The 25,744-nt window shown below is 40.7% G+C and overlaps 1 protein-coding gene across 4 annotated transcripts in view; it reads left to right on the forward strand.

The window, feature by feature from the left end:
- slit3 (slit homolog 3 (Drosophila)) overlaps window positions 1-25,744 on the forward strand; it is a 601,438-nt gene that overhangs the window by 486,354 nt on the left and 89,340 nt on the right. For all 4 annotated transcript variants that reach the window (XM_061891595.1, XM_061891594.1, XM_061891593.1 and 1 more), the window contains 7 exons: window positions 634-702; window positions 3,212-3,283; window positions 4,794-4,865; window positions 16,068-16,139; window positions 16,236-16,318; window positions 16,382-16,462; window positions 21,703-21,827. In XM_061891595.1, the coding sequence (XP_061747579.1) occupies window positions 634-702; window positions 3,212-3,283; window positions 4,794-4,865; window positions 16,068-16,139; window positions 16,236-16,318; window positions 16,382-16,462; window positions 21,703-21,827 (574 nt within the window). The remainder of the gene's footprint in view (window positions 1-633; window positions 703-3,211; window positions 3,284-4,793; window positions 4,866-16,067; window positions 16,140-16,235; window positions 16,319-16,381; window positions 16,463-21,702; window positions 21,828-25,744) is intronic.

The raw sequence follows: 25,744 nt of genomic DNA on the forward strand, positions 1-25,744 counted from the left end.
TCAACTGGTCTAAAAAGGGGTTCTATTTAAAGGCTAGAGTATACAAATGAGTGTTTTGTATATTAATAATATATGCATATGTATTAATATCACATTGATGTATATATAAGTTGATGTGAGACAATTCTACTTCCATAAAGGAGAGCCATGATGAAAACCAACTTGTGTGCATGAAATATTACACAACACTGCCAAGTCCATGGTATTGCTCTCTGACACATTTCCCCAACTCGACGGTTGTTTTCACTTTTTGTTGTTTTTTTTTAATCATTTTTAATGAAGAGCTACATGCACCGGCCACCAGCAATAATGTTAGCAGCCTACATAAAAAGTGCAAAATGAAGAATATCCTTCTTACTAAAGGTGAACAATGACATGCCGCTCCCCCAGTTATGGAATGGCTCCTGCTCCTTGGGGTCAATAACAGTGATTAGCTATCGATCAGCCTTGAAAGAGACCCTCCATCATCGTGTCCACCTGACCTACTTACACAGTACACGGCCCCGGGGAGAAAAGACTGGGGGAAAAAAAAACATCCACCGAGATGCATTTGAGTGTAGTATTTTGCGGTAGTTTTTTTGTAAAAAAGTACTATTGTGTTCCTCTGACATTATATCACTTCCACTCTCGCAGTTACTTGGAGGGCAACATGCTGACGTCCGTGCCCAAGGAGCTGGCGGCCCTGAAGCATCTGTCACTGGTGTACGTACACGTCGTTGCTCTGCTAAATCCTTCTGCAGGTTGACAGAGTGTGTGTGTGTGTGTGTGTGTGTGTGTGCTTGTATTTCTACCTTTCTTGAGACATCAACAAGGAAATATAGCTTCCATATGAGGAGGTGTGAACAAGTCGGGACATAAATCATGGTCCCAATACGGAAAAGCATTGCATATAATAGAGAATGTCGTATTTGCACCCCTGGTGGTGAAATCTATCAAAATGAGGGTGGTCCCAAAAAGGAGGGATTCTTCAAATTGACTGTGTCGCTTTTAAAAGTGCTCCCCCTCTGGTCAACATAGGAAATAACAAGTATGTGGGGCGGCATAGCTCGGTTGGTAGAGTGGCCGTGCCAGCAACTTGAGAGTTGCAGGTTCGATTCCCGCTTGTGCCGTCCTAGTTACTGCCGTTGTGTCCTTGGGCAAGACACTTTACCCACCTGCTCCCAGTGCCACCCACACTGGTTTAAATGTAACTTAGATATTGGGTGTCACTATGTAAAGCGCTTTGAGTCACTTGAGAAAAGCGCTTTATAAATATAATTCTCTAATGTGTAAAAAATTGAAGTGCTCCCCCTTGTCTGGCCAACATATGTAATAATAAGTGTGTGTAAGACATTTAAATGCGCCCCCATTGGCTAAAATTCATTTAAAGAATAAAATAAATATGTATATAGAGATGAACTGTCATAACTTAAAGAAAAAAATGAAGATTTAAAACCAATTACGAAAAAAAAGATCTAAAAGCAGTCTTTTTCTCACAATGTGTCGACTTTTTCTATGTAATTAAGAACAATTTCTCATATTCTTTCTGTATCTGAAATATTGCAATATTTTGTCATAAAATTATTACCATATTTCCTTGAATTGCCGTCTAGTATGCGCCGGTTAAGGATTAAACTCGTTTCCCAGAATATTATTTTTATTAGCGCATGTCTAGAATTTCCGCGGGTTTAAACTCGTTTCGCAAAATAATTAGCATATGCCTAGAATTTCCGCCGGGTCAAACTCGTCATGTCACGGGTGACACTTCATCCGTCATCATTTTCAAAATGGAGGAGGCTGATTTCACTAATTTGAAATCGCATAAAGAGAAGAAGATTAAGATCTATTCAGTAGGATTTAAGGTCAAAGCTATTGAATATGCTAAAAAGAACAGTAAGCAGCTATGTTTTATTAATATGCCGTAGCTGCGTGTGTCAAATATGAGTCACTGAATGACTCCCGCCTCCTGGTGGTAGAGGGCGCTAGTGATCCTTGCTGCGACAACTCGGCTGCAGAAGAAGTGACGACAAGCAGCAAGAGTGAGCAGCGATCGATTATTTTTTCCTCCCGCTTGCACTTTTAACATGGAGGATTACATATCTAAAATAAAACTGTTTTCTAAACTGGACTTTCAATCGAAGCAGGAGGTAATAAAGGAAGATCTCCATCAAGACAGAGAGACTTTTAAAACTGAAGAAAGACAAGGAAGACTTCTATAAACAAGTTTTCGATGCTTTTGATCAGAAGGAGCTGGCATGGACATCATTTACAGTATAAGTAAAGGTAAGACCATCCATCCATCCATTTTCTACCGCTTATTCCCTTTCGGGGTAGCGGGGGGCGCTGGCGCCTATCTCAGCTACAATCGGGCCATAATAACTTTTTTTTTTTTATTAAATGTGCTTTTCATGATGGTCCCCTTACATCACACTCAAATTTAGAAGCGCAGGCCTAAATTTACAGCATGCCTTTGGTAAGCGCTGGAGTGAGAAGAGGTTTTAAAATAATTAGCGCATGCTTGCCTTTACCGTATGCCTTTGGTAAACGCCAGAGTGAGAAGAGGTTTTAAATTAATTAGCGCCCCGGCGGCAATTTAAGAAAATACGTTACTTTTTTATGTACAATTATTACTTTTTAATGCAAAATGGCAACATTTGTCATATAAAATTCTGACTTTTATCACAAAATGTTGTTCTTGTGAAATAGTGCCATTTTTGGAGTAAAATGAGGACTTTAGTCATCATTTTGCCAGGTAAAAATTTCGATTATTATTATAATATTGCCGACGTTTTAAAGGTTTCTTATAAAATGGTGACTTTTGTCGAGTAAAATTACGACTCTTTTCATAAGATTGCCAAAACTGTAAGCTTTTCATGTAAAATTGCGACTGTTATTCAGTAAAATTCCAACTTTTATCACAAAATTGCACAAATGTTCAGTTTTTCTTGTAAAATTTGGACTTTCGTTGAATAAAATTACGACTTTTATTATGATACCGTCAAAATTGTAAGTTTTTCTTGTGAAATTGTGACCTTTTTCACAACAAGCTTGCTTACATTTGCATAATATGTATATATTATTAAGGTTGTAAATACACTTCTTTATATATCTAGAAAGGGTGGTCCTAAAGAGCTAGGAATTTTTCAGAGGTCTCAAGAAGGTAACAAATACAAGAATATGTGTGTGTGTGCGTGCGTGTGTGTGTGTTTTGACGGTGCATTTGTGTCCACAGAGACCTGAGCAACAACAGCATCAGCACAGTGGCCCCGCTCACCTTTAGCAACATGACACAACTGGCCACACTGTAAGTTGCAACGGAAAGTACGTAACACTTCTGATGGGACCCCCGTCCACGGGCCCCCCCCTTATCCCACTCTAAACCCGACGTTCACACACGCTCGGTATGTTAACGTGCACTAAAAAAACGATGAACGGATTGGTTGAAGCCGTCCTTTTAAAGACGTTGTTAACTTTTTGAAGATTGGATCAACATATCGAGAACATAAACTTGTATCATCTTCACAATACTTGTAATAATAACTAATCATAAGTTTGAATTGCTAATTTACTTTTTCAAAAATTTTTACAGAGACAATTTTGACTTGTTCCATTGTCAGATTGTTTTTCTCATTCCAAGTTATTTTTACTTGAAATAGGAAATTAGCAATTAAAACTTATTGGCTATTATAACAAGTATTGTGAAGTTTTGCGTCTCATTACAAACTTGAGATGCTCAAAAGTAGTATTTTTGACTGCCTAAAAACAAGTTCTTATGTTGCACTGAACATTTTTTATGCTGAGATGAAGTTGTCTTGTGATTTTTCCTATATATATATATATATATATATATATATATATATATACATATATATATATATATGTATATATACATATATGTATATATATATATATATATATATACACAAAACACAACAGTAACCTGGACTAAATATACAGTATATATATATATACATCTATATATATATATATATATATATAGATGTATATATATATATACTATATATATATATATATATATATATATATATATACATACATACATACAGACATACATCTATATATATATATATATATATATATATTCAAGGTTACTGTGGTTTATACTTTATACATTGCTCAATACCGGGGTAGAGCGGAATATATGTTAGGTCAGGAAAAAACACAAAGGCTATTTCATCCCTACAAGCCTGTTTTGCAGGTTTCCCTGCTTTTGAGGGGATTTTATTATATATTTTTTTATAAAATCCCCTGTTTCGCAGGTTTCCCTGCTCTTCAGAGGATTTTATTATACATGCATCTATTTTCTACCTCTAATCCCTTTCGGGGCCATGGGGGGTGCTGGAGCCTATGTTATTATAAAATCCCCTGAAGAGCAGGGAAACCTGCGAAACAGGCTTGTAGGGATGAAATGACCTCTTTGTTTTTTCCAGACCTGATATATATTTTACAGCCCGGCCCTCGGCTGAATTTTTTCAACCCAATGTGGCCCCCAAGTCTTCATTAAGGGCTTAAATTTGTGATGTAACTCGAATATTCCGAACCAAAGTTAAAAACCTTTTTTACCAGCTTGGACTTCACAAAAGGCTTTCTCAAATGTACTTTTGAAGAGCACAGTTGGGGTGGAAAGAGCAGAGAACGGAGACTTCTGACACATTGTTGACTGCATATTTACATTTGCAAATGGTCCGAAACCCATCTCCCATTTTTGGAGCACAAATGTCGGAGGTTGCTTGAACACGCCAACCAAGTAAAAACTAAACATCTGTCCTTGTCCTTCTTCTCTCTCCACACAGCATCCTCAGCTACAACCAAATCCGCTGCATCCCGGTCCACGCCTTCCACGGTCTCAAGTCGCTCCGCCTCCTGTGAGTCACAAAGCCCCGCCTCTCAGGCGTCGCAGTGCTTTCTGCTTCTGTTGTAGTTCAGTGCTTGTCAGCTAAATCAAAGTTTAATCAGCGCTCTTGGCGCCGCGCCAAGACGCACGGCGTGTCGCAGCGGCGTACTAAAAGAGATCAAAGTGAGCATTTCTCATCATCTGCATATTCTGCGTCCTCTTCTCCTCCGTCCTTTCATCCGATCCATCCATCCTTCCTTCTGTCCTCCTGTGCTTCCCCGCCGCCCACCCAGCGCTGTGTTTGATGAATGTACCTTCAGCTTGTGTTTCTCCCTCTCATCCATCAGCTGCTACAGCCTGGGTCTCGCCGCCCAAATGCACTGTGCACGCCACAAACCACATCCACCAGCCACACATTTGCACCAGTTCATTTTCCTTTAATCCTCACATTTTCAGCTCCGGGGTTGGAGACAGGGATGGGCACATGTAGCCAAACGGTTGTCATTTCAATTTTTTTTTTATGGGTTTTGGACATGTTTCATAATGTCCACAATGTTCCACAATGTTATGTGCGACTATGTTAGTTGCATTTGTTTTTAACCATGACCAGGGAAAGTTGTTTAGATTTTGTCATAAGTGTATGCTGTGCTATTATTCCAAAGTACTTTCAAGAGTCGGCAGCACGGTGAAACGGTGGTTAGTGCACGGGCCTCACAATATGAAGGGGTGTCAAACTCAAATACAAAGTGGGCCAAAATTTAAAACTGAACAAAGCCGCGGGCCAAAGTTGAACAAATTAACCTTTAATAGGGACGCAAATGAGTTTTGCATTGAATATTGAGCAAGCAAGGCTTATAAAACTTTATAGTGACATGCAAAATCCAGTTTCAAATAATAATAATAATAAAATATCAATGGCATATCAAATACAATTTTAATAAAAATGGAATGCCTCTTTTCTATTTGCAGCGTTCTGAGGTTAACATCAAAATATTTTTTTCCATAGGCTAATAATAAATTTGAAAAATATAATCATAATGAATGAATCAAACACTGAAGCCTTGAAGTAGCAAGAGAATGTGCATGGATAAAAAGTTCATTACTGCTCAGTTTGCTACACTAATTTGCTATAACACATAACTTAATAGTGCAAAATAAACTTTCAAAAAACAAACAAAAAATCATCAATGGTATGTTAAATACAATTTGTTCTCCCGAAATGTGTTTGTCATTCTTGTTTGGTGTGGGTGCACAGTGTGGCGCATATTTGTAACTGTGTTAAAGCTGTTTTTATATGGCCACCCTCAGTGTGACCTGTATGGCTGTTGACCAAGTATGCTTTGCATTAATTTGTGTGTGTGTAAAAGCCGCAAATATTAATGTGACTGTGTTTGGCACGCTGTTTGTATGGAGGAAAAGCAGACGTGATGACAGGTTGTAGGGAATGCTAAAGGGAGTGCCTTAAAGGCCGCCCCCAATATTGTTGTCCGGGTGGAATTTGGTAGAAATTTGGGAGAATGGTTGATTTTTGGGAGGGGCACTGAACTTTAGGAGTCTCCCGGGAAAATTGGGAGGGTTGGCAAGCATGAGTATTAGCGGTGAATGCGGTGTTACAGCGGCACCATCGCTGTATGATATCGGCGGGCCAGCTCTAATGTTAAAATGATATTGCCTCAAGGGCCAAATAGAGTTTGACACCCATGTCCTAAGTAATCCTGAGTTCAATCCCGGGCTTTGTGTCACGTAGAAAATGCATCGTGGATGCGCGATGTGTCACCGCAAGATGCAAATGGACCAGATCGGACAGGATGGCATTTAGGAGCTTGGTTTAATACAAAAATAAAATAACACTGATACAAACAGACAAAAGAAAAGGCGTGCCCAACGCACGGGGAGCTAGGCTAACACATAGCAACGAGAACAGACTCCAAAAATGTGCGTGCTTAGCGCACGAGAAGCTAAGACGAAACTTAGCACAAGAATATACAAGGAAGAGAACCAACGTGAGTGTCGCTATTAGCAAACAGCGGATCAAGAAAGAACTGAGGTAGAAGGCAGGCTTAGATACTAAGGCAGAAATCAAAACCCAGGTGCGTGTCAAAAGCAGAGCAGGTGGAAAAAATGTGAAACCATGGTAACAAAAATAAAACAAGGAAGTGCACAACTTGGGATCGGAAGAGTCCAAAAATAATCAGGGAACACAAAAAGGACTCAAAAACCAAAACAATGCATGATCCGGGCGGCGGATCATAACACTCGGATCTTTCTATGTGGAGTTTGCCTACTTTCCCCGTGACTGAGTGGGTTCCCTTCGGGTTCTCCGGCTTCCTCCCACCTCCAAAGACATGCACCTGGGGATAGGTTGATTGGCAACACTAAATGGGCCCTAGTGTGTGAATGTTGTCCGTCAATCTGTGTTGGCCCCGTGATGAGGTGGCGACTTGTCCAGGGTGTACCCTGGCTTCCGCCCAAATGCAGCTGAGATAGGCTCCAGCGACCCCCCGCGACCCCGAACGGGACAAGCAGTAGAAAGTGGATGGATGGATGGGTTCTTAAAGGCCTACTGAAATAATAATTTCTTATTTAAACGGGGATAGCAGGTCCATTCTATGTGTCATACTTGATCATTTCGCGATATTGCCATATTTTTGCGGAAAGGATTTAGTAGAGAACATCCACGATAAAGTTTGCAACTGTAGAATATGCCTCTTCCAGAAGTCGCAGACGATGACATCACATGTTAATGGCTCCTCACATCTCTCACATTGTTTTTAATGGGAGCCTCCAACAAAAAGTGCTATTCGGACCGAGAAAACGACAATTTCGTCATTAATTTGAGCGAGGATGAAAGATTTGTGTTTGAGGATATTGATAGCGATGGACAAGAAAAAAAATGAAATAAACTAGTTAAAAAATAAAAAATAGTTTAAAAAAAAAACGCGATTGCATTGGGACGGATTCAGATGTTTTTTGACACATTTACTAGGATAATTCTGGGAAATCCCTTATCTTTCTATTGTGTTGCTAGTGTTTTAGTGAGTTTAATAGTACCTGATAGTCGGAGGTGTGTGTCCTCGGGTGTGTTTTGACGCCAATGTCTCAGGGAAGTCGACGGCAGCTTTATGGGCGGCACAAGCTCAGCTGATCTCCGGTAAGAAGCGCCTTTTTACCATAATTTTTTCACCGAAACCTGCTGGTTGACATTCGGTTGGGATCCATGTTCGCTGTGATCCATAGTAAAGTTTCACCTCCGTGAATTTTAAACAATGAATCACCGTGTGTTTGTCTGGCTAAAGGCTAAAGCTTCCCAACTCCGTCTTTCTACTTTGACTTCTCCATTATTAATCGAACAAATTGCAAAAGATTCAGCAACACAGATGTCCAAAATACTGTGTAATTATGCCGTTAAAGCAGACGACTTTTAGCTGTGTGTGTACGCAGCGCTCATATTCATAACAGCCCGTGACGTCAAGCGTACACGTCATCATCATCATTCAAGTGTTCAAGAAAAAAGTCCCGGGAAATTTAAAATTGCAATTTAGTAAACTAAAAAGGCCGTATTGGCATTTGTTGCAATGTTAATATTTCATCATTGATATATAAACTATCAGACTGCGTGGTGGGTAGTAGTGGGTTTCAGTAGGCCTTTAAGCTCCAGACTTCTTCTGCTTGTTTGATAAACATATACAACAATGGGACCTTGCCCTATGGTTAAGAAACACTTTGCAAGTCAAGTAGTTGTGCCCTAAAAAGTGTTTATACTGTAGGTATTGTACTTATTACACAAAAGTTTGATTGCAACGTGGATCTTAGTTGTAGTATATATTACCAAAAATGGCCATGTAAAATCACAGATGCTAATCAGTACAATGTCTATGGCAAATCTAATGTAAATTAGCATTGAGCTAGTGCATTTTTGAAGAGGGGACCCTTTACTGAACATCCCAGTGTGTTCTATCAGGCGTGCTTGCTTTGTTGGCATGGAAAACTGCAATATTACCTCAAAGGCAGTCCGACTTGTACGCTCTGAGGGCTGCTTGAGTGATCGTTTGCCCAGCTGGTGTTAAAGTCTGCAACCTGACGTGACGTCAGATGTTTGATTTTATACAGTCTTGGTCAAAAGTTTACATACACTTGTAAAGAACATGATGTCATGGCTGTCTTGAGTTTCCAATCATTTCTACAACTCTTATTTGTTTGTGATAGAGTGATTGGAGCACATACTTGTTGGTCACAAAAAACATTCATGAAGTTTGCTCCTTTTATGAATTTATTATGGGTCTACTGAAAATGTGAGCAAATCTGCTGGGTCAAAAGTGTACATACAGCAATGTTAATATTTGGTTACATGTCCCTTGGCAAGTTTCACTGCAATAAGGCGCTTTTGGTAGCCATCCACAAGCTTCTGGTTGAATTTTTGACCACTCCTTTTGACACAATTGGTGCAGTTCAGTTAAATTTGTTGGTTTTCTGACATGGACTTGTTTCTTCAGCATCGTTTACGTCAGGGGTCACCAACGCTGTGCCCGAGGGCACCAGATAGCCCGTAAGGACCAGATGAGTCGCCCGCTGGCCTGTTCTAAAAATAGCTCAAATAGCAGCACTTACCAGTGAGCTGCCTCTATTTTTTTAATTTTATTTATTTACTAGCAAGCTGGTCTCGTTTTGCTCAACATTTTTGATTCTAAGAGAGACAAAACTCAAATAGAATTTAAAAAGCCAAGAAAATATTTTAAAGACTCGGTTTTCACTTGTTTAAATAAATTCATTTATTATTTTACTTTGCTTCTTATAACTTTCAGAAAGGCAATTTTAGAGAAAAAATACAACCTTAAAAATGATTTTAGGATTTTTAAACACATATACCTTTTTACCGTTTAAATTCCTTCCTCTTCTTTCCTGAGAATTCAAATCAATGTTCAAGTATTTATTGTTGTTGTTGTAAAGTATAATAAATACATTTTAATTTAATTCTTCATTTTAGCTTCTGTTTTTTTGACGAAGAATATTTGTGAAATATTTATTCTAACTTATTATGATTAAAATTCAAAAAAATTCTTCTGGCGAATCTAGAAAATCTGTAAAATCAAATTTAAATCTTATTTCAAATTATTTTATATTTCTTTTAAAAATTTTGTTCCAGAAAATCTAGAAGAAATAATGCGTTGTCTTGTTAGAAATATAGCTTAGTCCAATTTGTTATATATTCTAACAAAGTGCAGATTGGGTTTTAACCTATTTAAAACATGTCATCAAAATTCTAAAATTAATCTTAATCCGGAAAAATTACTAATGATGTTCCATAATTTTTTTTTTTTTTTTTTTCAGAAAGATTCTATTTAGCTAGTTTTTCCTTTCATTTTTCTTGGTGGAATTTTGAATTTTAAAGAGTCGAAATTGAAGATAAACTGTGTTTCAAAATTGTATTTAAAATGTTTTCGTGTTTTCTCCTCTTTTAAACCGTTCAATTAAGTGTTTTTTTCATCTTTTATTCCCTACAAAAATCCTTCCGTAAAAGGAAAAAAAATGTACGACGGAATGACAGACAGAAATACCCATTTATATATATATATATATATTTATTAAAGGTAAATTGAGCAAATTGGCTATTTCTGGCAATTTATTTAAGTGTGTATCAAACTGGTAGCCCTTCGCATTAATCAGTACCCAAGAAGTAGCTCTTGGTTTCAAAAAGGTTGGTGACCCCTGGTCTACACGTTTAAATCAGGACTTTGTGCAGGCCATTCTAAAACCTTCATTCTAGCCTGATTTAGCCATTCCTTTACCACTTTTGACGTGTTTGATGCCCGTTAGACGTCTCCTCTCTTTGTTCCTTCTTCATCTCCTTCGATTTTAGTTTGTTCCCGTGCAGACTGCCCACCCTCTTAGCAACCTGTTGCCAGGCAGTCATCACTGTCACTTCTCTTATTACCCGCAGCCCCCTCAGAGGCAGGCCTGTGTAGGGGGGCTATTAGTAACTGACACGGAAAACATGCACACAAGTCAGGTTTTTGGCGGACACACACTCGCACTCTAGAGACGACGCTCTCACACATACTTACAATGTATAGGTTGTATTCAGTCAGTAAACGAAGTGTTGGTTAAATGTGCAGCAAACAATCTGAGTACGCAAGGGGCTTAGATCTTCCTACTAAAAGCAGATGCGAGAAAAAAATGCAGGCTTTGCAATATAATCCAAACCTATAGTTCATGAAAAAAGATTTGTCGAGTGATATGAAGGATTTACCACTGGTCGTGTTCCCAGACAGGCTTGAACTATCTGGTGCTCCAGACTTCATTTTACACGATGAAACAAATGAAATCTTAGAAAAATATGGAGGTTGAGAACTTCTTTGTGTGTGGCTGGGTCAAGGAAACTGGTAGCAAGACTCTCTCGGATGAATATGAAATGTTTTATATACATATATATATATATATATATATATATATATATATATATATATATATATATATATATATATATATATATATATATATATATTTGTGTTAGAAATACTTGACTTTCAGTGAATTATAGCTATATATATTTATTTTATCCATCCATCCATTTTCTACCGCTTATTCCCTTTCGGGGTCACATATATAAATAAAATAAATAGTTGAATTTCAGACGGCACCTATCAAATACACAGTCATAAAAACACAGTTGTTCTACTAACTGTACTCTGCTTGCTGGTTACTATAAAAAAAACAGCAACACTTACCTTTTACTATTTGAGTAACCTTTGTTCTGCCATTTGCGTACTGGCGAGAGTCACTTGCCGTCAGGTGCGCAACACCACATAAATGGTTGGCCAATCAAAAAGCAACCCCATAACGCAGACAACATAGAATCACTCTATTACAGACGGCGTCGCCATGGCTCTAACTTTCTCGTTCTTATGCTTCGTCTCCTTGTGTGTGCAGTTTTTGATTAAAATCCGTAGATGTTTGTGATTGGGCAGGCAAGCTGTTTATATAGTGGGAAAGTGGACGTAAAAACCGCTGTCCCCAACTCCCCACTCAGGTCCGCATGAAGCTGGAGGGGGCGTGTCCTCCAGCGCCGCTGAATTTCGGGAGATTTTCGGGAGAATATTGTTTTCGGGAGAAGCGCTGAATTTCGGGAGTCTCCCGGAAAATCCGGGATGTTTGGCAAGTATGGCTTGTGCACGCTAGCTTTCTGAGACTTATTTTGTTAGCACAGGCAGCATGAAGCAGGTCTTTTATGTTGAAGACAGGAACTCTTCAGTCGGTCTTTAGAGTTTTGACAGCAGGTACGGCCCAAGAGTCTGTTGAAATAAAAAGTGTTTCTCTTCGTCCTGCATGGGATTTTTTTCTTAATAATGAGCTCGCTGCAGCCAGCGTCATCTCACAAGATCCTCGGGAGCCGAAAATGTCAAACAACGGACGAAAGTGACGTCTTGGTGAGGATTGATGATTGCTAATTTTTGTCTTTTTTTTAATGCCTGGCTTGAGATCGACTGACACACCCTCCGAGATCGACCGGTAGCTCGCGATCGACGTAATGCCCACCCCTGCTGTAGTGTGTGTTACTATATTCGTCGTCTTTTGCAAAATCTTGACATATTTCGCCCTTCTTGATCACTTCTCCGAAGAAACTTCTATCATTTTCCTGATTTGAACAGCCTAAACAAATGTACGCATATGGTGTTACGACTTGGAAATGAGAGGACCCAGATGCAGAGAGGAAGTTTCCAAAAATAACAGCTTTTATTTTGAAATAACTTTTTAACCTCCGGTAAAAAAGTATTTCACAAAAATACATATAACGTACGGAAAATAAATCCGAGGATAAACACTTAACTCAAAAATCACTCCAAAAAAAAAGGAGGAATACTACTTTAAGAAAATAACTTAACAAAAATAGAATATCAGGAAGAATGGATAAAAAGCGCTCCAACAGGAGGAAAAATAAACACTAATAATATATACAAATACAATATCTATGAATAAACAAAACATCACTCAATCAATGAGGAAATAAAACGAAATTTGGAATAACAAAAAACTCACCAATTTGGTCGACGAAGGAAAACTAAGGACGCTCGAAGGAGTAAAAAGTAAACTCAAAAGTTCAGCAAAAAATAACTGCGATGATCAAAAATTAAGGAGAACAAGAAAAAAACAGGAGCAAGGCAAGGAGGGAATCAAGGACATGGACTTGGACATGAACATGGCACGATAGACGAGACAATCTGGCAAAGGACAAACAGAGAAGTGAGTTTCAATAGGATGTGGGAGTGATGGGGAACAGGTGGAAACAATCAGGAATCAAGGATGACGTCAGACCGGTGACACAAGAGGAAGGGCCCGTGGTCTGAAACAAGAGGTTAGCTTTTCAAAATAAAACACGTAAATCACAAGACAGAAAAACCAAACCTTCCCTCACCGCGGTGTGACATATGGCATTTTTCAGTACCACCACTTCGAGCCTCGCATAGACGAGCCGGACGTGATGTCAGGTGACTACAACCTAATCCGTCAATTATCCAATTAACGCTTCTGTCCATTAACCTTCCGTGGTGGTGTGGTTTACAAAAACAAAAAATACGAAGGGGTCTCTAATTAGCATTGGGTTACAAAACAAGGGCAGCTGTGGCTGTAGGCAACCCCCTGATATAGTTGTTGTTTTTAAATGATTTACTCCACAAGGCGGTAGTAGCTGCATTTGGAGTTTTATGAGTGGTTAGTATGCAGCAGCTTTATCTACCTCTTAACTAATTATGTTGCTGCTGTGTTGTTGTTGTTCATCAATGCGTTCAATAAAATAAATTGCATTTTCAAGTTCCTCGTGCATTATAACTCATTATGAAAGTTTAACGAATTAGCGTATCTATAATGAGTTTTCACATTTGGAAATAACATCCTCTCTCATACACACATATGTGCAAGTCTTCGCTCACAATATACACTATATTGCCAAAAGTATTTGGCCACCCATCCAAATGATAAGGTGTCCTAATCACAGGGGTGAATAAAATCAAGCACTTAGGCATGGAGACTGTTTCTACAAACATTTGTGAAAGAATGGACCGCTCTCGGGAGCTCAGTGATTTCCAGAGTGGAACGAATCCAGTCGTGAAATTTCCTCACACATAAATATTCCAAAGTCCACTGTGGGCTTTATTTTAAGAGTTTGGGAACAACAGCAACTCAGCCACCAAGTGGTAGGCCACGTAAACTGACAGAGAGGTGTCAGCGGATGCTGAAGTGCATAGTGCAAAGACTTTCTGCATAGTCAGTTGCTACAGAGCGCCAAACGTCATGTGACCTTCCAATTAGCCCACGTACAGTACGCAGAGAGCTTCATGGAATGGGTTTCCATGGCCGAGCAGATGCATCTAAGCCATAGAATGCCAAGTCCAATGCAAAGTGTCGGATGTAGTAGTTAAGCTTTAGCACGTCGCAACTGGACTAGAGCAGTGGAGACGCCTTCTCTGGAGTGATTAATCAGGCTTATCCATCTGGAAATATGATGGACGAGTCTGGGTTTGGAGGTTGCCGGGAGAACGGTACATTTCGGACTGCATTTTGCCAAGTGTGAAATTTGGTGGAGGAGGAATTATGTTGTGGATTTGTTTTTCAGGAGTTGGGCTTGACCCCTTAGTTCTAGTGAAAGGAACTTTGAATGCACCAAGATACTGAAACATTTTGGACAATTCTATGCTCCCAACCTTATGGGAACAGTTTGGAGCGGGCCCCTTCCTCCTCCAACATGACTGTGCACCATTGCACAAAGCAAGGTCCATAACTTGATAAACTTGACTGGCCTGCACAGAGTCCTGACCTGAACCCAGTGGTACCCAACCTTTTTATATCCGCGGAACGGTCAACGTTTAATAATTTGTCCCGCGGCCCGGGGGGAATCCTTTTTTTTTTTTTTTTTTTCCTTTGTCATGAAAAAGGGACGTTTTTGTCATGAAAAGGGGAGGTTTTTGTGGTTGGTGCACTAATTGTAAGTGTATATTGTGTTTTTTATGTTGATTTAATAATAAAAAATAAATAAATAAATATATATATATATATATTTTTTATTTTTTTATTTTTTATTTTTATTTTTTTTAAATAAAAATGAATAAAAAATTATTCTGCGGCCCGGTACCAATCGGGCCACGGTCCAGGTTGGGGACCACTGAGATAGAACACCTTTGGGATTAATTAAAACGGAGACTGAGAGCCAGGCCTTTATGGACCAACACTAATGCGTGACCTCACCAACGCGATTTTGGAGGAGTGGTAGAAAATTCCTATAAACACACTCCGCATCTTTGTGGACAGCCTTCCCAGAAGAGATGAAGCTGTAACAGCTGCAAAAGGTGGACCGACATCATATTGAAGAACCCAATGGGTTAGGAATGGGATGGCACTTCAAGTTCATATGTGAATCAAGGCAGGTGGCCAAATACTTGTGGCAATTTAGTGTATATTCATGCATATTATTAGATCTACTATGGACTGGACTCTCACTATTATGTTGGATCCACTATGGACTGGACTTTCACAATATCATGTTGGACCCGCTCGACATCCATTGCTTTCGGGCTCCCGTAGAGGGGGAGGGGGCGGGGGGAGTTGCCCACATATGCGGTCCTATCCAAGGTTTCTCAAAGTCATTGTCATCGACGTCCCACTGTGGTGAGTTTTTCCTTGCCCTTATGTGGGCTCTGTATGTCGTTGTGGCTTTTGCAGCCCTTTGAGACACTTGTGATTTAGGGCTGTATAAATAAACATTGATTGATTGGTTGATATATTCCATTCTGACACCAGCGCCCTAAATATTTGTTTTGTTTACTTTTTTTTATATAAATATTTAGTTTCATTATAGAAGCAGATGATGGTCTCCTGCTGCTGAGGAGGTGCAGATCATTTGAATCATTTACTCTGTTGTGTGTGATTTGTCTCACCTGACTGACGACGTAACTCGGGTTTTGTGACTAAAGTGAAGTGAATTGAATTATATTTATATAGCGCTTTTCTCTAGTGACTCAAAGCGCTTTACATAGTGAAACCCAATATCTGAGAGTTACATTTAAACCAGTGTGGGTGGTACTGGGATGCAGGTGGGTAGTGACTAGCATGGCGAAAGCGGGGATCGAACCTGGAACGCTCAAGTTGCTGGCACGGCCACTCTACCAACCGAGCTATATTGCCCCAACTAACAGAAAGTAGGTACATCATTTTTTAACTTTTTTTTTTGTTTTTCTTCCCTCAGGACACTCCACGGCAACGACCTCTCCACGATCCCCGACGGCGCGTTCAATCATCTCACCTCCTTGTCTCACCTGTAAGTCCCGCGTTCATTCATCTCACCTCGTAGTCTCACCTGTAAGTCCCACTAGCAAATGTGTCCGTTGACGCTATTCTTTGTGAACATGTCTAGTGCCCTTGGTGCAAACCCCTTGTACTGTAACTGCGACCTGCGCTGGCTCTCCCAGTGGGTGAAGGCCGGCTTTAAAGAGCCTGGTAAGATTGAAAGCAAAAAAAGATGTTTTTGTGGAAAAATGTTAAGCAAGTGGCTTTTGGCAGGCATTGCTCGCTGCAGCGGACCTCCCGACATGGCTGACAGGCTGCTGCTCACTACACCGCTCAACAGATTTCAGTGTAAAGGTAAAAAATAGCCTATTCTAAAGGCCTACTGAAATGAGATTTTTTTTATTCAAACGGGGATAGCAGGTCCATTCTATGTGTCATACTTGATCATTTCGCGGTATTGCCATATTTTTGCTGAAAGGATTTAGTAGAGAACATCCACGATAAAGTTCGCAACTTTTGGTCACTAATAAAAAAGCCTTGCCTAACCGGAAGTAGCAGACGATATGCGCGTGACGTCACGGGTTGTGGAGCTCCTCACATCCTCACATTGTTTATAATGTGAGCATCCAGCAGCAAGAGCTTTTCGGAAAGAGAAAGCGACAATTTCCCCATTATTTTGAATGAGGATGAAAGATTTGTGGATAAGGAAAGTTAGAGTGAAGCACAAAAAAAAAAAAAAAACACGGCTCCAGGCGGCGGCAGTGGGACCGTTTCGGATGTAATTAGACACATTTACTAGAATAATTCTGGAAGATCCCTTATCTGCTTATTGTTTTAAGAGGGTTTTAGTGAGATTGTAAAGACATACCTGAAAGTCGGATGGCTGCGGTGAACGCCAGTGTCTCTCAGAGAAGCCGATGGAGGAGCCAAGATCACAGCTGCCTTTTTGAGCTGCAGGAGGAAGTCCCATAATCCACTACAGTCTCCGGTAAGAGCCGACTTAATATCACAATTTTCCCATCCAAAAACTTGCTGGTTGACGGAGAGAAACATGTTCGCTTGACCGCTCTGTGTTAAAGCTTCACAACAAAGAAACACCGGCTGTGTCTCGGTGCTAAAGGCAGCTGCAATCCACCGCTTTCCACCAACAGCATTCTTCTTTATAGTCTCCATTATTAATTGAACAAATTGCAAAAGATTCAGCAACACAGATGTCCAAAATACGGTGTAATTATGCGATGAAAAGAGACGACTTTTAGCAGAGTGTGGTGCTGGGCTAATATGTCCGCTACAACCCGAGATGTCATGTGCACGCGTCAACATAAGTGTCATCATTCCGCGACATTTTCAACAAGAAACTCCGCGGGAAATTTAAAATTGTAATTTAGTAAACTAAAAAGGCCGTATTGGCATGTGTTGCAATGTTAATATTTCATCATTGATATATAAACTATCAGACTGCGTGGTCGGTAGTAGTGAGTTTCTGTAGGCCTTTAACCTTTTGTATGCACTTTTGTATTGAATGCATGAACTGATTACTTCCATTTTATTCTTACATTTATCAGTGGTTGACCCACTTTAAATCTTCTTATCTGGGTCTGTAGCTAATACCTTTTCTTTTACGTTTAAAGGGGAACATTATCACAATTTCTGAAGGGTTAAAACCAATAAAAATCAGTTCCCAGTGGCTTATTTTATTTTTCGAAGTTTTTCTCAAAATTTTACCCATCACGCAATATCCCGAAAAACGGCTTCAAAGTGCCTGATTTAACCGTCCTTGTATCCACCCGTCTATTGTCCTGTGACGTCACAGCGTGAACACAAAGAAACAAACATGGCAGATAGCACAGAAAGGTATAGCGATAGTAGCTCAGATTCAGACTTGGATTTCAGCGCCGTAAGTGATTCAACAGATTACGCATGTATTGAAACGGGTGGTTAGAGTGTGGAGGCAGGTACCGAAAACAAAATTAAAGAAGAAACAGAAGGTTTTGAGCCATATAACGACAGACAGCGACACGGGAGGAAGCGAGGACGAATTCGGCGATCGCCTTCTAACCAACGATTGGTATGTGTTTGTTTGGCATTAAATGTGGGTGGGGGGAAAGGCTGAATGCAAATATACCTACAAATGAGGCATTATGATGCACTGAATATTGCATTGTTGCATTTCTTTTCACAGTTTATGAACTTACATTCATATTTTGTTGAAGTATTATTCAAAAGATATATTTATAAAGGATTTTTGAATTTTCGCGATTTTTAGATTTTTTATTTTTAAAATCTCACGTACCCCTTGGCATACATTCAAGTACCCCCAGGGGTACGCATACCCCCATTTAAGAACCACTGCTCTATAGCACGCATAATCTTTTGGGGCTCCGGGAATCACTAATAAGCCGGAGTTCTTAGAACGCAGATTTGTGACCGGGACGTATGGTACAATACAATCAGCAAGATAGGATGGAGCTAGACCGTGTAGTATTTTATATGGTAGTAGTAAAACCTTAAAGTTGCATCTTAAGTGCACAGGAGGCCAGGTGAGCCAGCATATATATATATATATATATATATATATACACACATATACACAGTGGGGCAAAAATGTATTTAGTCAGCCACCGATTGTGCAAGTTCTCCCACTTAAAATGATGTGAAGTGAAGTGAATTATATTTATATAGCGCTTTTCTCTAGTGACTCAAAGCGTTTTACATAGTGAAACCAAATATCTAAGTTACATTTAAACCAGTGTGGTTGGCACTGGGAGCAGGTGGGTAAAGTGTCTTGCCCAAGGACACAACGGCAGTGAATAGGATGGCTGAAGCGGGAATCGAACCTGCAACCCTCAAGTTGCTGGCATGGCCGCTCTACCAACCGAGCTATACCGGAGGTCTGTAATTTTCATCATAGGTACACTTCAATTGTGAGAGACGGAATGTGAAAAAAAAATCCAAGAATTCACATTGTAGGAGTTTTAAAGAATTTATTTGTAAAATATGGTGGAAAAAAAGTATTTGGTCACTTCAAACAAGGAAGATCTCTGGCTCTCACAGACCTGTAACTTCTTCTATAAGAAGCTCTTCTGTCTTCCACTCGTTACCTGTACTAATGGCACTTGTTTGAACGTGTTATCTGTATAAAAAACACCTCTCCACAGCGTCAAACAGTCAGACTCCAAACTCCACTATGGCCAAGACCAAAGAGCTGTCGAAGGACACCAGGAAAATAATTGTAGACCTGCACCAGACTGGGAAGAGTGAATCTACAATAGGCAAGCAGCTTGGTGTGAAAAAATCAACTGTGGGAGCAATTATCAGAAAATGGAAGACATACAAGACCACTGATAATCTCCCTCGATCTGGGGCTCCGTGCAAGATCTCATCCCGTGGGTTCAAAATGATCATGAGAACGGTGAGCAAAAATCCCAGAACCACCTGGTGAATGACCTGTAGAGAGCTGGGACCAAAGTAACAAAGGTTACCATCAGTAACACACTAGGCCGACAGGGAATGAAATCCTGCGGTGCCAGACGTGCACCCCTGCTTAAGCTAGTGCATGTCCAGGCCCGTCTGAAGTTTGCCAGAGAGCACATGGATGATACAGCAGAGGATTGGGAGAATGTCATGTGGTCAGATGAAACCAAAATAGAACTTTTTGGTATAAACTCAACTCGTCGTGTTTGGAGGAAGAAGAATACTGAGTTGCATCCCAAGACCACCATACCTACTTTGAAGCATGGGGGTGGAAACATCATGCTTTGGGGCTGTTTTTCTGCTAAGGGGACAGCACGATTGATCTGTGTTAAGGAAAGAATGAATGCGGCCATGTATCGTGAGATTTTGAGCCAAAACCTCTTTCCATTAGTGAGAGCTTTGAAGATGAAACGTGGCTGGGTCTTCCAGCCTGACAATGATCCCAAACACACCGACCGGGCAACGAAGGAGTGGCTCCGTAAGAAGCATTTGAAAGTCTTGGAGTGGCCTAGCCAGTCTCCAGACCTCAACCCCATAGAAAATCTGTGGAGGGAGTTGAAAGTCCGTGTTGCTCGGGGACAGTCCCAAAACATCAATGCTCTCGAGAAGATCTGCATAGAGGAATGGGCCAAAATACCAGCTACTGTGTGTGCAGACCTGGTAAAGACCTATACTAATCGTTTGACCTCTGTTATTGCCAACAAAGGTTATATTACAAAGTATTGAATTGTTGTTATTGACCTAATACTTATTTTCCACCAGAATTTAGAAATAAATTCTTTAAAATTCCTACAATGTGAATTTCTGGATTTTTTTTTCACATTCTGTCTCTCACAGTTGAAGTGTACCTATGATGAAAACTACAGACCTCTGTCATCATTTTAAGTGGGAGAACTTGCACAATCGGTGGCTGACTAAATACTTTTTTGCCCCACTGTGTGTGTATATATATATATATATATATATATATATCCATCCATCCATTTTCTACCGCTTATTCCCTTTTGGGGTCGTGGGGGGCGCTGGCGCCTATCTCAGCTACAATCAGGCAGAAGGCGGGGTACACCCTGGACAAGTCGCCACCTCATCGCAGGGCCAACACAGATAGACACACAACATTCACACACTAGGGCCAAATTAGTGTTGCCAATCAACCTATCCCCAGGTGCATGTCTTTGGAGGTGGGAGGAAGCCGGAGTACCCGGAGGGAACCCACGCATTCACGGGGAGAACATGCAAACTCCACACAGAAAGATCCCGAGCCTGGATTTGAACCCAGGACTGCAGGAACTTCGTATTGTGAGGCAGATGCACTAACCCCTCTGCCACCGTGAAGCCCATTATATATATATATATATATATATATATATTAAGGGTGTGAGAAAAAAATAGATTCGAATTTAAATCGCGATTTTCACGTTGTGCGATTCAGAATTTTGATTTGTTTAATAGTTAAAACAAATTTACATTATTGCGATCAGTTGATAAAACATTGTAAAAAAATCTACTACTCTGCTAGCATGTCAGCAGACTGGGGTAGATCCTGCTGAAATCCTATGTATTGAATTAATAGAGAATTGTTTTGAATCGGAAAAATATTGTTTTTCAATCGAGAATCGCGTTGAATCGAAAAAATCAATTTATAATCGAATCACGACCCCAAGAATCGATATTGAATCGAATCGTGGGACACCCAAAGATTCGCAGCCCTATTTGCTTGCGTTAGAGGCTGTGTAAATAGCTACGTTTTAAAACGGTACTGGAAGAGGTGGGCCTGAGCCTGGCATGGCTCCGACAAAAGCAATCTTGACTTGTTGTATAATCAGCGGTTAATTCAATGACAAAAGGTTGCTACCCTTTTAGGATGAATGTCTTCATTTACAGAGGTTAAAGCTGGGTAAAGAGCTAGTTTAAAGGGTTGAGGAAAGCGGTTGCTCTCCTCCATAAATCACCTTCATGTCTCTCGTTAGCGCTCCCTGTGAAGAATAAAAGCACACCACCTTTTACAGCATGATTTATGGCTTTACCTGCAGACGTTGTCCTTTGGATCTCTTATCTTCATCGCTCCTATCTGGATCACCATCTCACTGTCCTTCTCTTCATCCTTTCATCCCTATCAGGCCCGGTGGATATCAGTCTCGTGTCAAAGTGTGCCCCCTGCCTGGCGGATCCGTGCCAGAATAACGGAACCTGTGTCTCAGATGAGTTGGGATCCTACCACTGCACCTGTCCGTTTGGATTCAAGGTGAGATAGGAATAATATGTTTGACTTTAATCTGGGTGTCTACAGTCGTGGTGAAAACTTTACATATACTTGCAAAGATGGCTGTCTTGAGTTTCCAATAATTTCTACAACTCTTATTTTTTGTAATGGAGTGATTGGAGCACATACTTGTTGGTCACAAAAACATTCTTGAAGTTTGGTTCTTTTATGAATGAAAATGTGACTAAATCGGCTGGGTCAAAAGTATACATAAAGCAACATACATTATCAATTTTGGTGATGTAGAAAGTTACAATCAAATCAAATTAGCTTCATAGCATGGCTTCTTAACTTCATGTGAGTGATTATGATTGACGACACCTGTTGACTTCCCTGAGCCCATTTAAATAGGGCTCATGTGATGCAGTCATTAGACTCGGTTACAAACGCGACAATGGGAAAGTCAAAGGAACTCAGCACAGATCTGAAAAAACGAACCATCAACTTGAACAAGTCAGGAAAGTCACTTGGAGCCATTTCAAAGCAGCTTAAGGTCCCAAGAGCAACTGTGCAGACAATTGTTCTTAAGTATAGTGCATGGCACAGTTTTGTCACTGCCATCATCAAGAAGAAAACGCAAGCTATCACCTGTTGCTGAGAGAAAATTGGTCAGGATGATCAAGAGTCAACTGAGAACCACCAAAAAGCAGGTCTGCAATGAACTGGAAGTTGCTGGAACACAAGTGTCAGTGTCCACAGTCAAGCATGTTTTGCATCACCATGGACTGAGAGGCTGCCATGCAAGAAGGAAGCCTTTGCTCCAGAAGATAAACCTTAAGTTTGCTGCTGATCACATGGACAAAGATAAGACCTTCTGGAGGAAAGTTCTGTGGTCAGATGAAACAAAAATTGAGCTGTTATGACACAATACCCGGCAATATGTGTAGAGGAGAACAGGTGAGGCTTTTAATCCCAGAAAGACCATCCATACCGTCAAGCACGGTGGTGGTAGAGTTATGCGCCGGGCCTGTTTTGCTGCCAATGAAACTGGTGCTTTACAGAGAGTAAATGGGACAATGAAAAAGTAGGATTACCTCCAAATTCTTCAGGACAACCTAAAATCATCAGCCCGGAGGTTGGGTCTTGGGCGCGGTTGGGTGTTCCAACAGGACAATGACCCCAAACACACGCCAAAAGTGGTAAAAGAATAGCTAAATCAGGCCAGAATTAAAGGCCTACTGGAATGAGATTTTCTTATTCAAACGGGGATAGCAGGTCCATTCTATGTGTCATACTAGATCGTTTCGCGATATTGCCATATTTTTGCTGAAAGGATTTAGTAGGGAACATCGACGATAAAGCAATCAACTTTCGGTGCTAAGACAAAAGCTCTGCCTTCACCGGAAGTCGCTCCTCACATACTATTCACATTGTTTTTAATGGGAGCCTATTCGGACGGAGAAAACGACAATTTCCCCATTAATTTGAGCGAGGATGAAAGATTTGTGTTTGAGGATATTGATAGCGACGAACTAGAGAAAAATAAAACGCGATTGGGACGGATTCCGATGTTTTTAGACTCATTTAATAGGATCATTCTGGGAAATCCCTTATCTTTCTATTGTTTTGCTAGTGTTTTAGTGAGTTTAATAGTACCTGATAATCGGAAGGGTGTCTCCATGGGTGTGTTGACGCGCAGTGTCTCAGGGGAGTGGACGGCAGCTTCATGGACGGCACAAGCTCAGCTTTTCTCCGGTAAGAAGCGACTTATTAACAACAATTTTCTCACCGAAACCACCTGGTTGACATTCTGTCTTGATTCATGTTCGCTTGACCGCACTGTGATCCATAGTAACGTTTCACCTCCAGGAATTTTAAACAAGGAATCACTATGTGTTTGTGTGGCTAAAGGCTAAAGCTTCCCAACTCCATCTTTCTACTGTGACTTCTCCAATATTAATTGAACAAATTGCAAAAGATTCAGCAACACAGATGTCCAAAAAACTGTATCGTTTAAGCAGACGACGTTTAGCTGTGTGTGTGTGCAGCGCTCATACTTCCTAAAAACCCGTGACGTCTTGCGTACACGTCATCATTACACGACGTTTCCAGGACGAAACTCCCGGGAAATTTAGAATTGTAATTTAGTAAACTAAAAAGGCCGTATTGGCATGTGTTGCAATGTTGATATTTCATCATTGATATATAAACTGTCAGACTGCGTGGTGGGTAGTAGTGGGTTTCAGTAGGCCTTTAAGGTTTTAGAATGGCCTTCCCAAAGTCCTGACTTAAACATGTGAACAATGCCGAACACCAACAAATTTAGCTGAACTGCACCAATTTTGTCAAGAGGAGTGGTCAAAAATTCAACCATTAGCTTGTGGATGGCTACCAAAAGCGCGTTATTGCAGTGAAACTTGCCAAGGGACATGTAAGCAAATATTAACATTGCTGTATGTATACTTTTGACCCAGCAGATTTGCTCACATTTTCAGTAGACCCATAATAAGTGGCCCGCAGAGGCCACTACAGTGTATATGTTTATTTTAGTTTTTGTTCATAGCTGTATGTTGAAGTGGCTGGTTGTATCCGCTGCTTTAATGTCTTTAATGTCCTTTGTGTTCTTTGATGTTTCCCTCTTACACACATGTGAGAGGTATGTGTACTATGGCTATGAGTTGTTGTTGTTTTTTCCCTTGGCCTCAGTCTGGACCCCCTCTCCAGGGCCCAGGCTTAGACTGATTTATTTTATTTTATTTTATTTTATTTTAATCTTTTATTTTTTTCTACAACCCGGGTACAAGCGGCCGAAATGAGTTTCCTCCACCAGGTGGCGGGACTCTCCCTTAGAGATAGGGTGAGAAGCTCTGTCATCCGGGAGGAACTCAAAGTAAAGCCGCTGCTCCTCCACATCGAGAGGAGCCAGATGAGGTGGTTCGGGCATCTGGTCAGGATGCCACCCGAACTCCTCCCAAGGGAGGTGTTTAGGGCACGTCCAACCGGTAGGAGGCCACAGGGAAGACCCAGGACACGTTGGGAAGACTATGTCTCCTGACTGGCCTGGGAACACCTCGGGGATCCCCTGGGAAGAGCTAGACGAAGTGGCTGGGGAGAGGGAAGTCTGGGCTTCCCTGCTTAGGCTGCTGCCCCCGCGACCCGCGGAAGAAGATGGATGGATGGATACAATTCCCCCCCTTGTTTACCTGTATCTCACCTTTTTTGTAAGGGGCGCTGGAAGCCGGCAGACCCATCAGCGATCCTTTTCTGTCTCCCTGTAATGTTTGTCTGATCTTGAATGGGATTGTGCTGAAAATGTTAATTTTCCTGAAGGAATAAATAAAGTACTTTCCATCCATCTAATAAATTCTTAGAAGAACCAAACTTCAGGAATCTTTTTTGCGACCAACAAGTATGTGCTCCAATCACTCTATCACAAAAAAACAAGAGTTGTAGAAATGATCAGAAACTCAAGACAGCCATGACATTATGTTCTTTACAAGTGTATGTAAACTTTTGACCTGGACTGTAATTGTGCCACTGTTTGAAAACAAGATACATTGTGTAAAGGCGTTGTCTGATTTACCGGAATTGTGTAGCGACGGCCCAGATCACCGACGGATACCCGCGCCGCATAAGCCCGGGGAATTAGCGGTATTATCCGGCTTAGCTCCGTCGGTGCATGCATAATGTGAGGAGTCGTTCATCAGCCAAGACGACAATGATGACTGCGCCGGCGCTTTTGACCGACTCAAAGACAAAAGGGGCTTTGATGATTGTCGAGAAGACTTGCAAATACGCGACTCGAGGGGGAAATTAACATTGGTGAAGTGTGTTGTATAATGCACGCCTTTGCGAGTGTTTATGTGGGAATCCATCACTTCGTCAAGGTTACAGACCGGGGAAAATTGCATGTGTGTTCATGTGTGTACCTGTTGTGACAATGCTAATTAAAACGTGTC

Source organism: Nerophis ophidion, linkage group LG29 (genome assembly GCF_033978795.1).
Source record: "Nerophis ophidion isolate RoL-2023_Sa linkage group LG29, RoL_Noph_v1.0, whole genome shotgun sequence".
In the NCBI taxonomy this organism is placed as follows: Eukaryota; Metazoa; Chordata; class Actinopteri; order Syngnathiformes; family Syngnathidae; genus Nerophis; species Nerophis ophidion.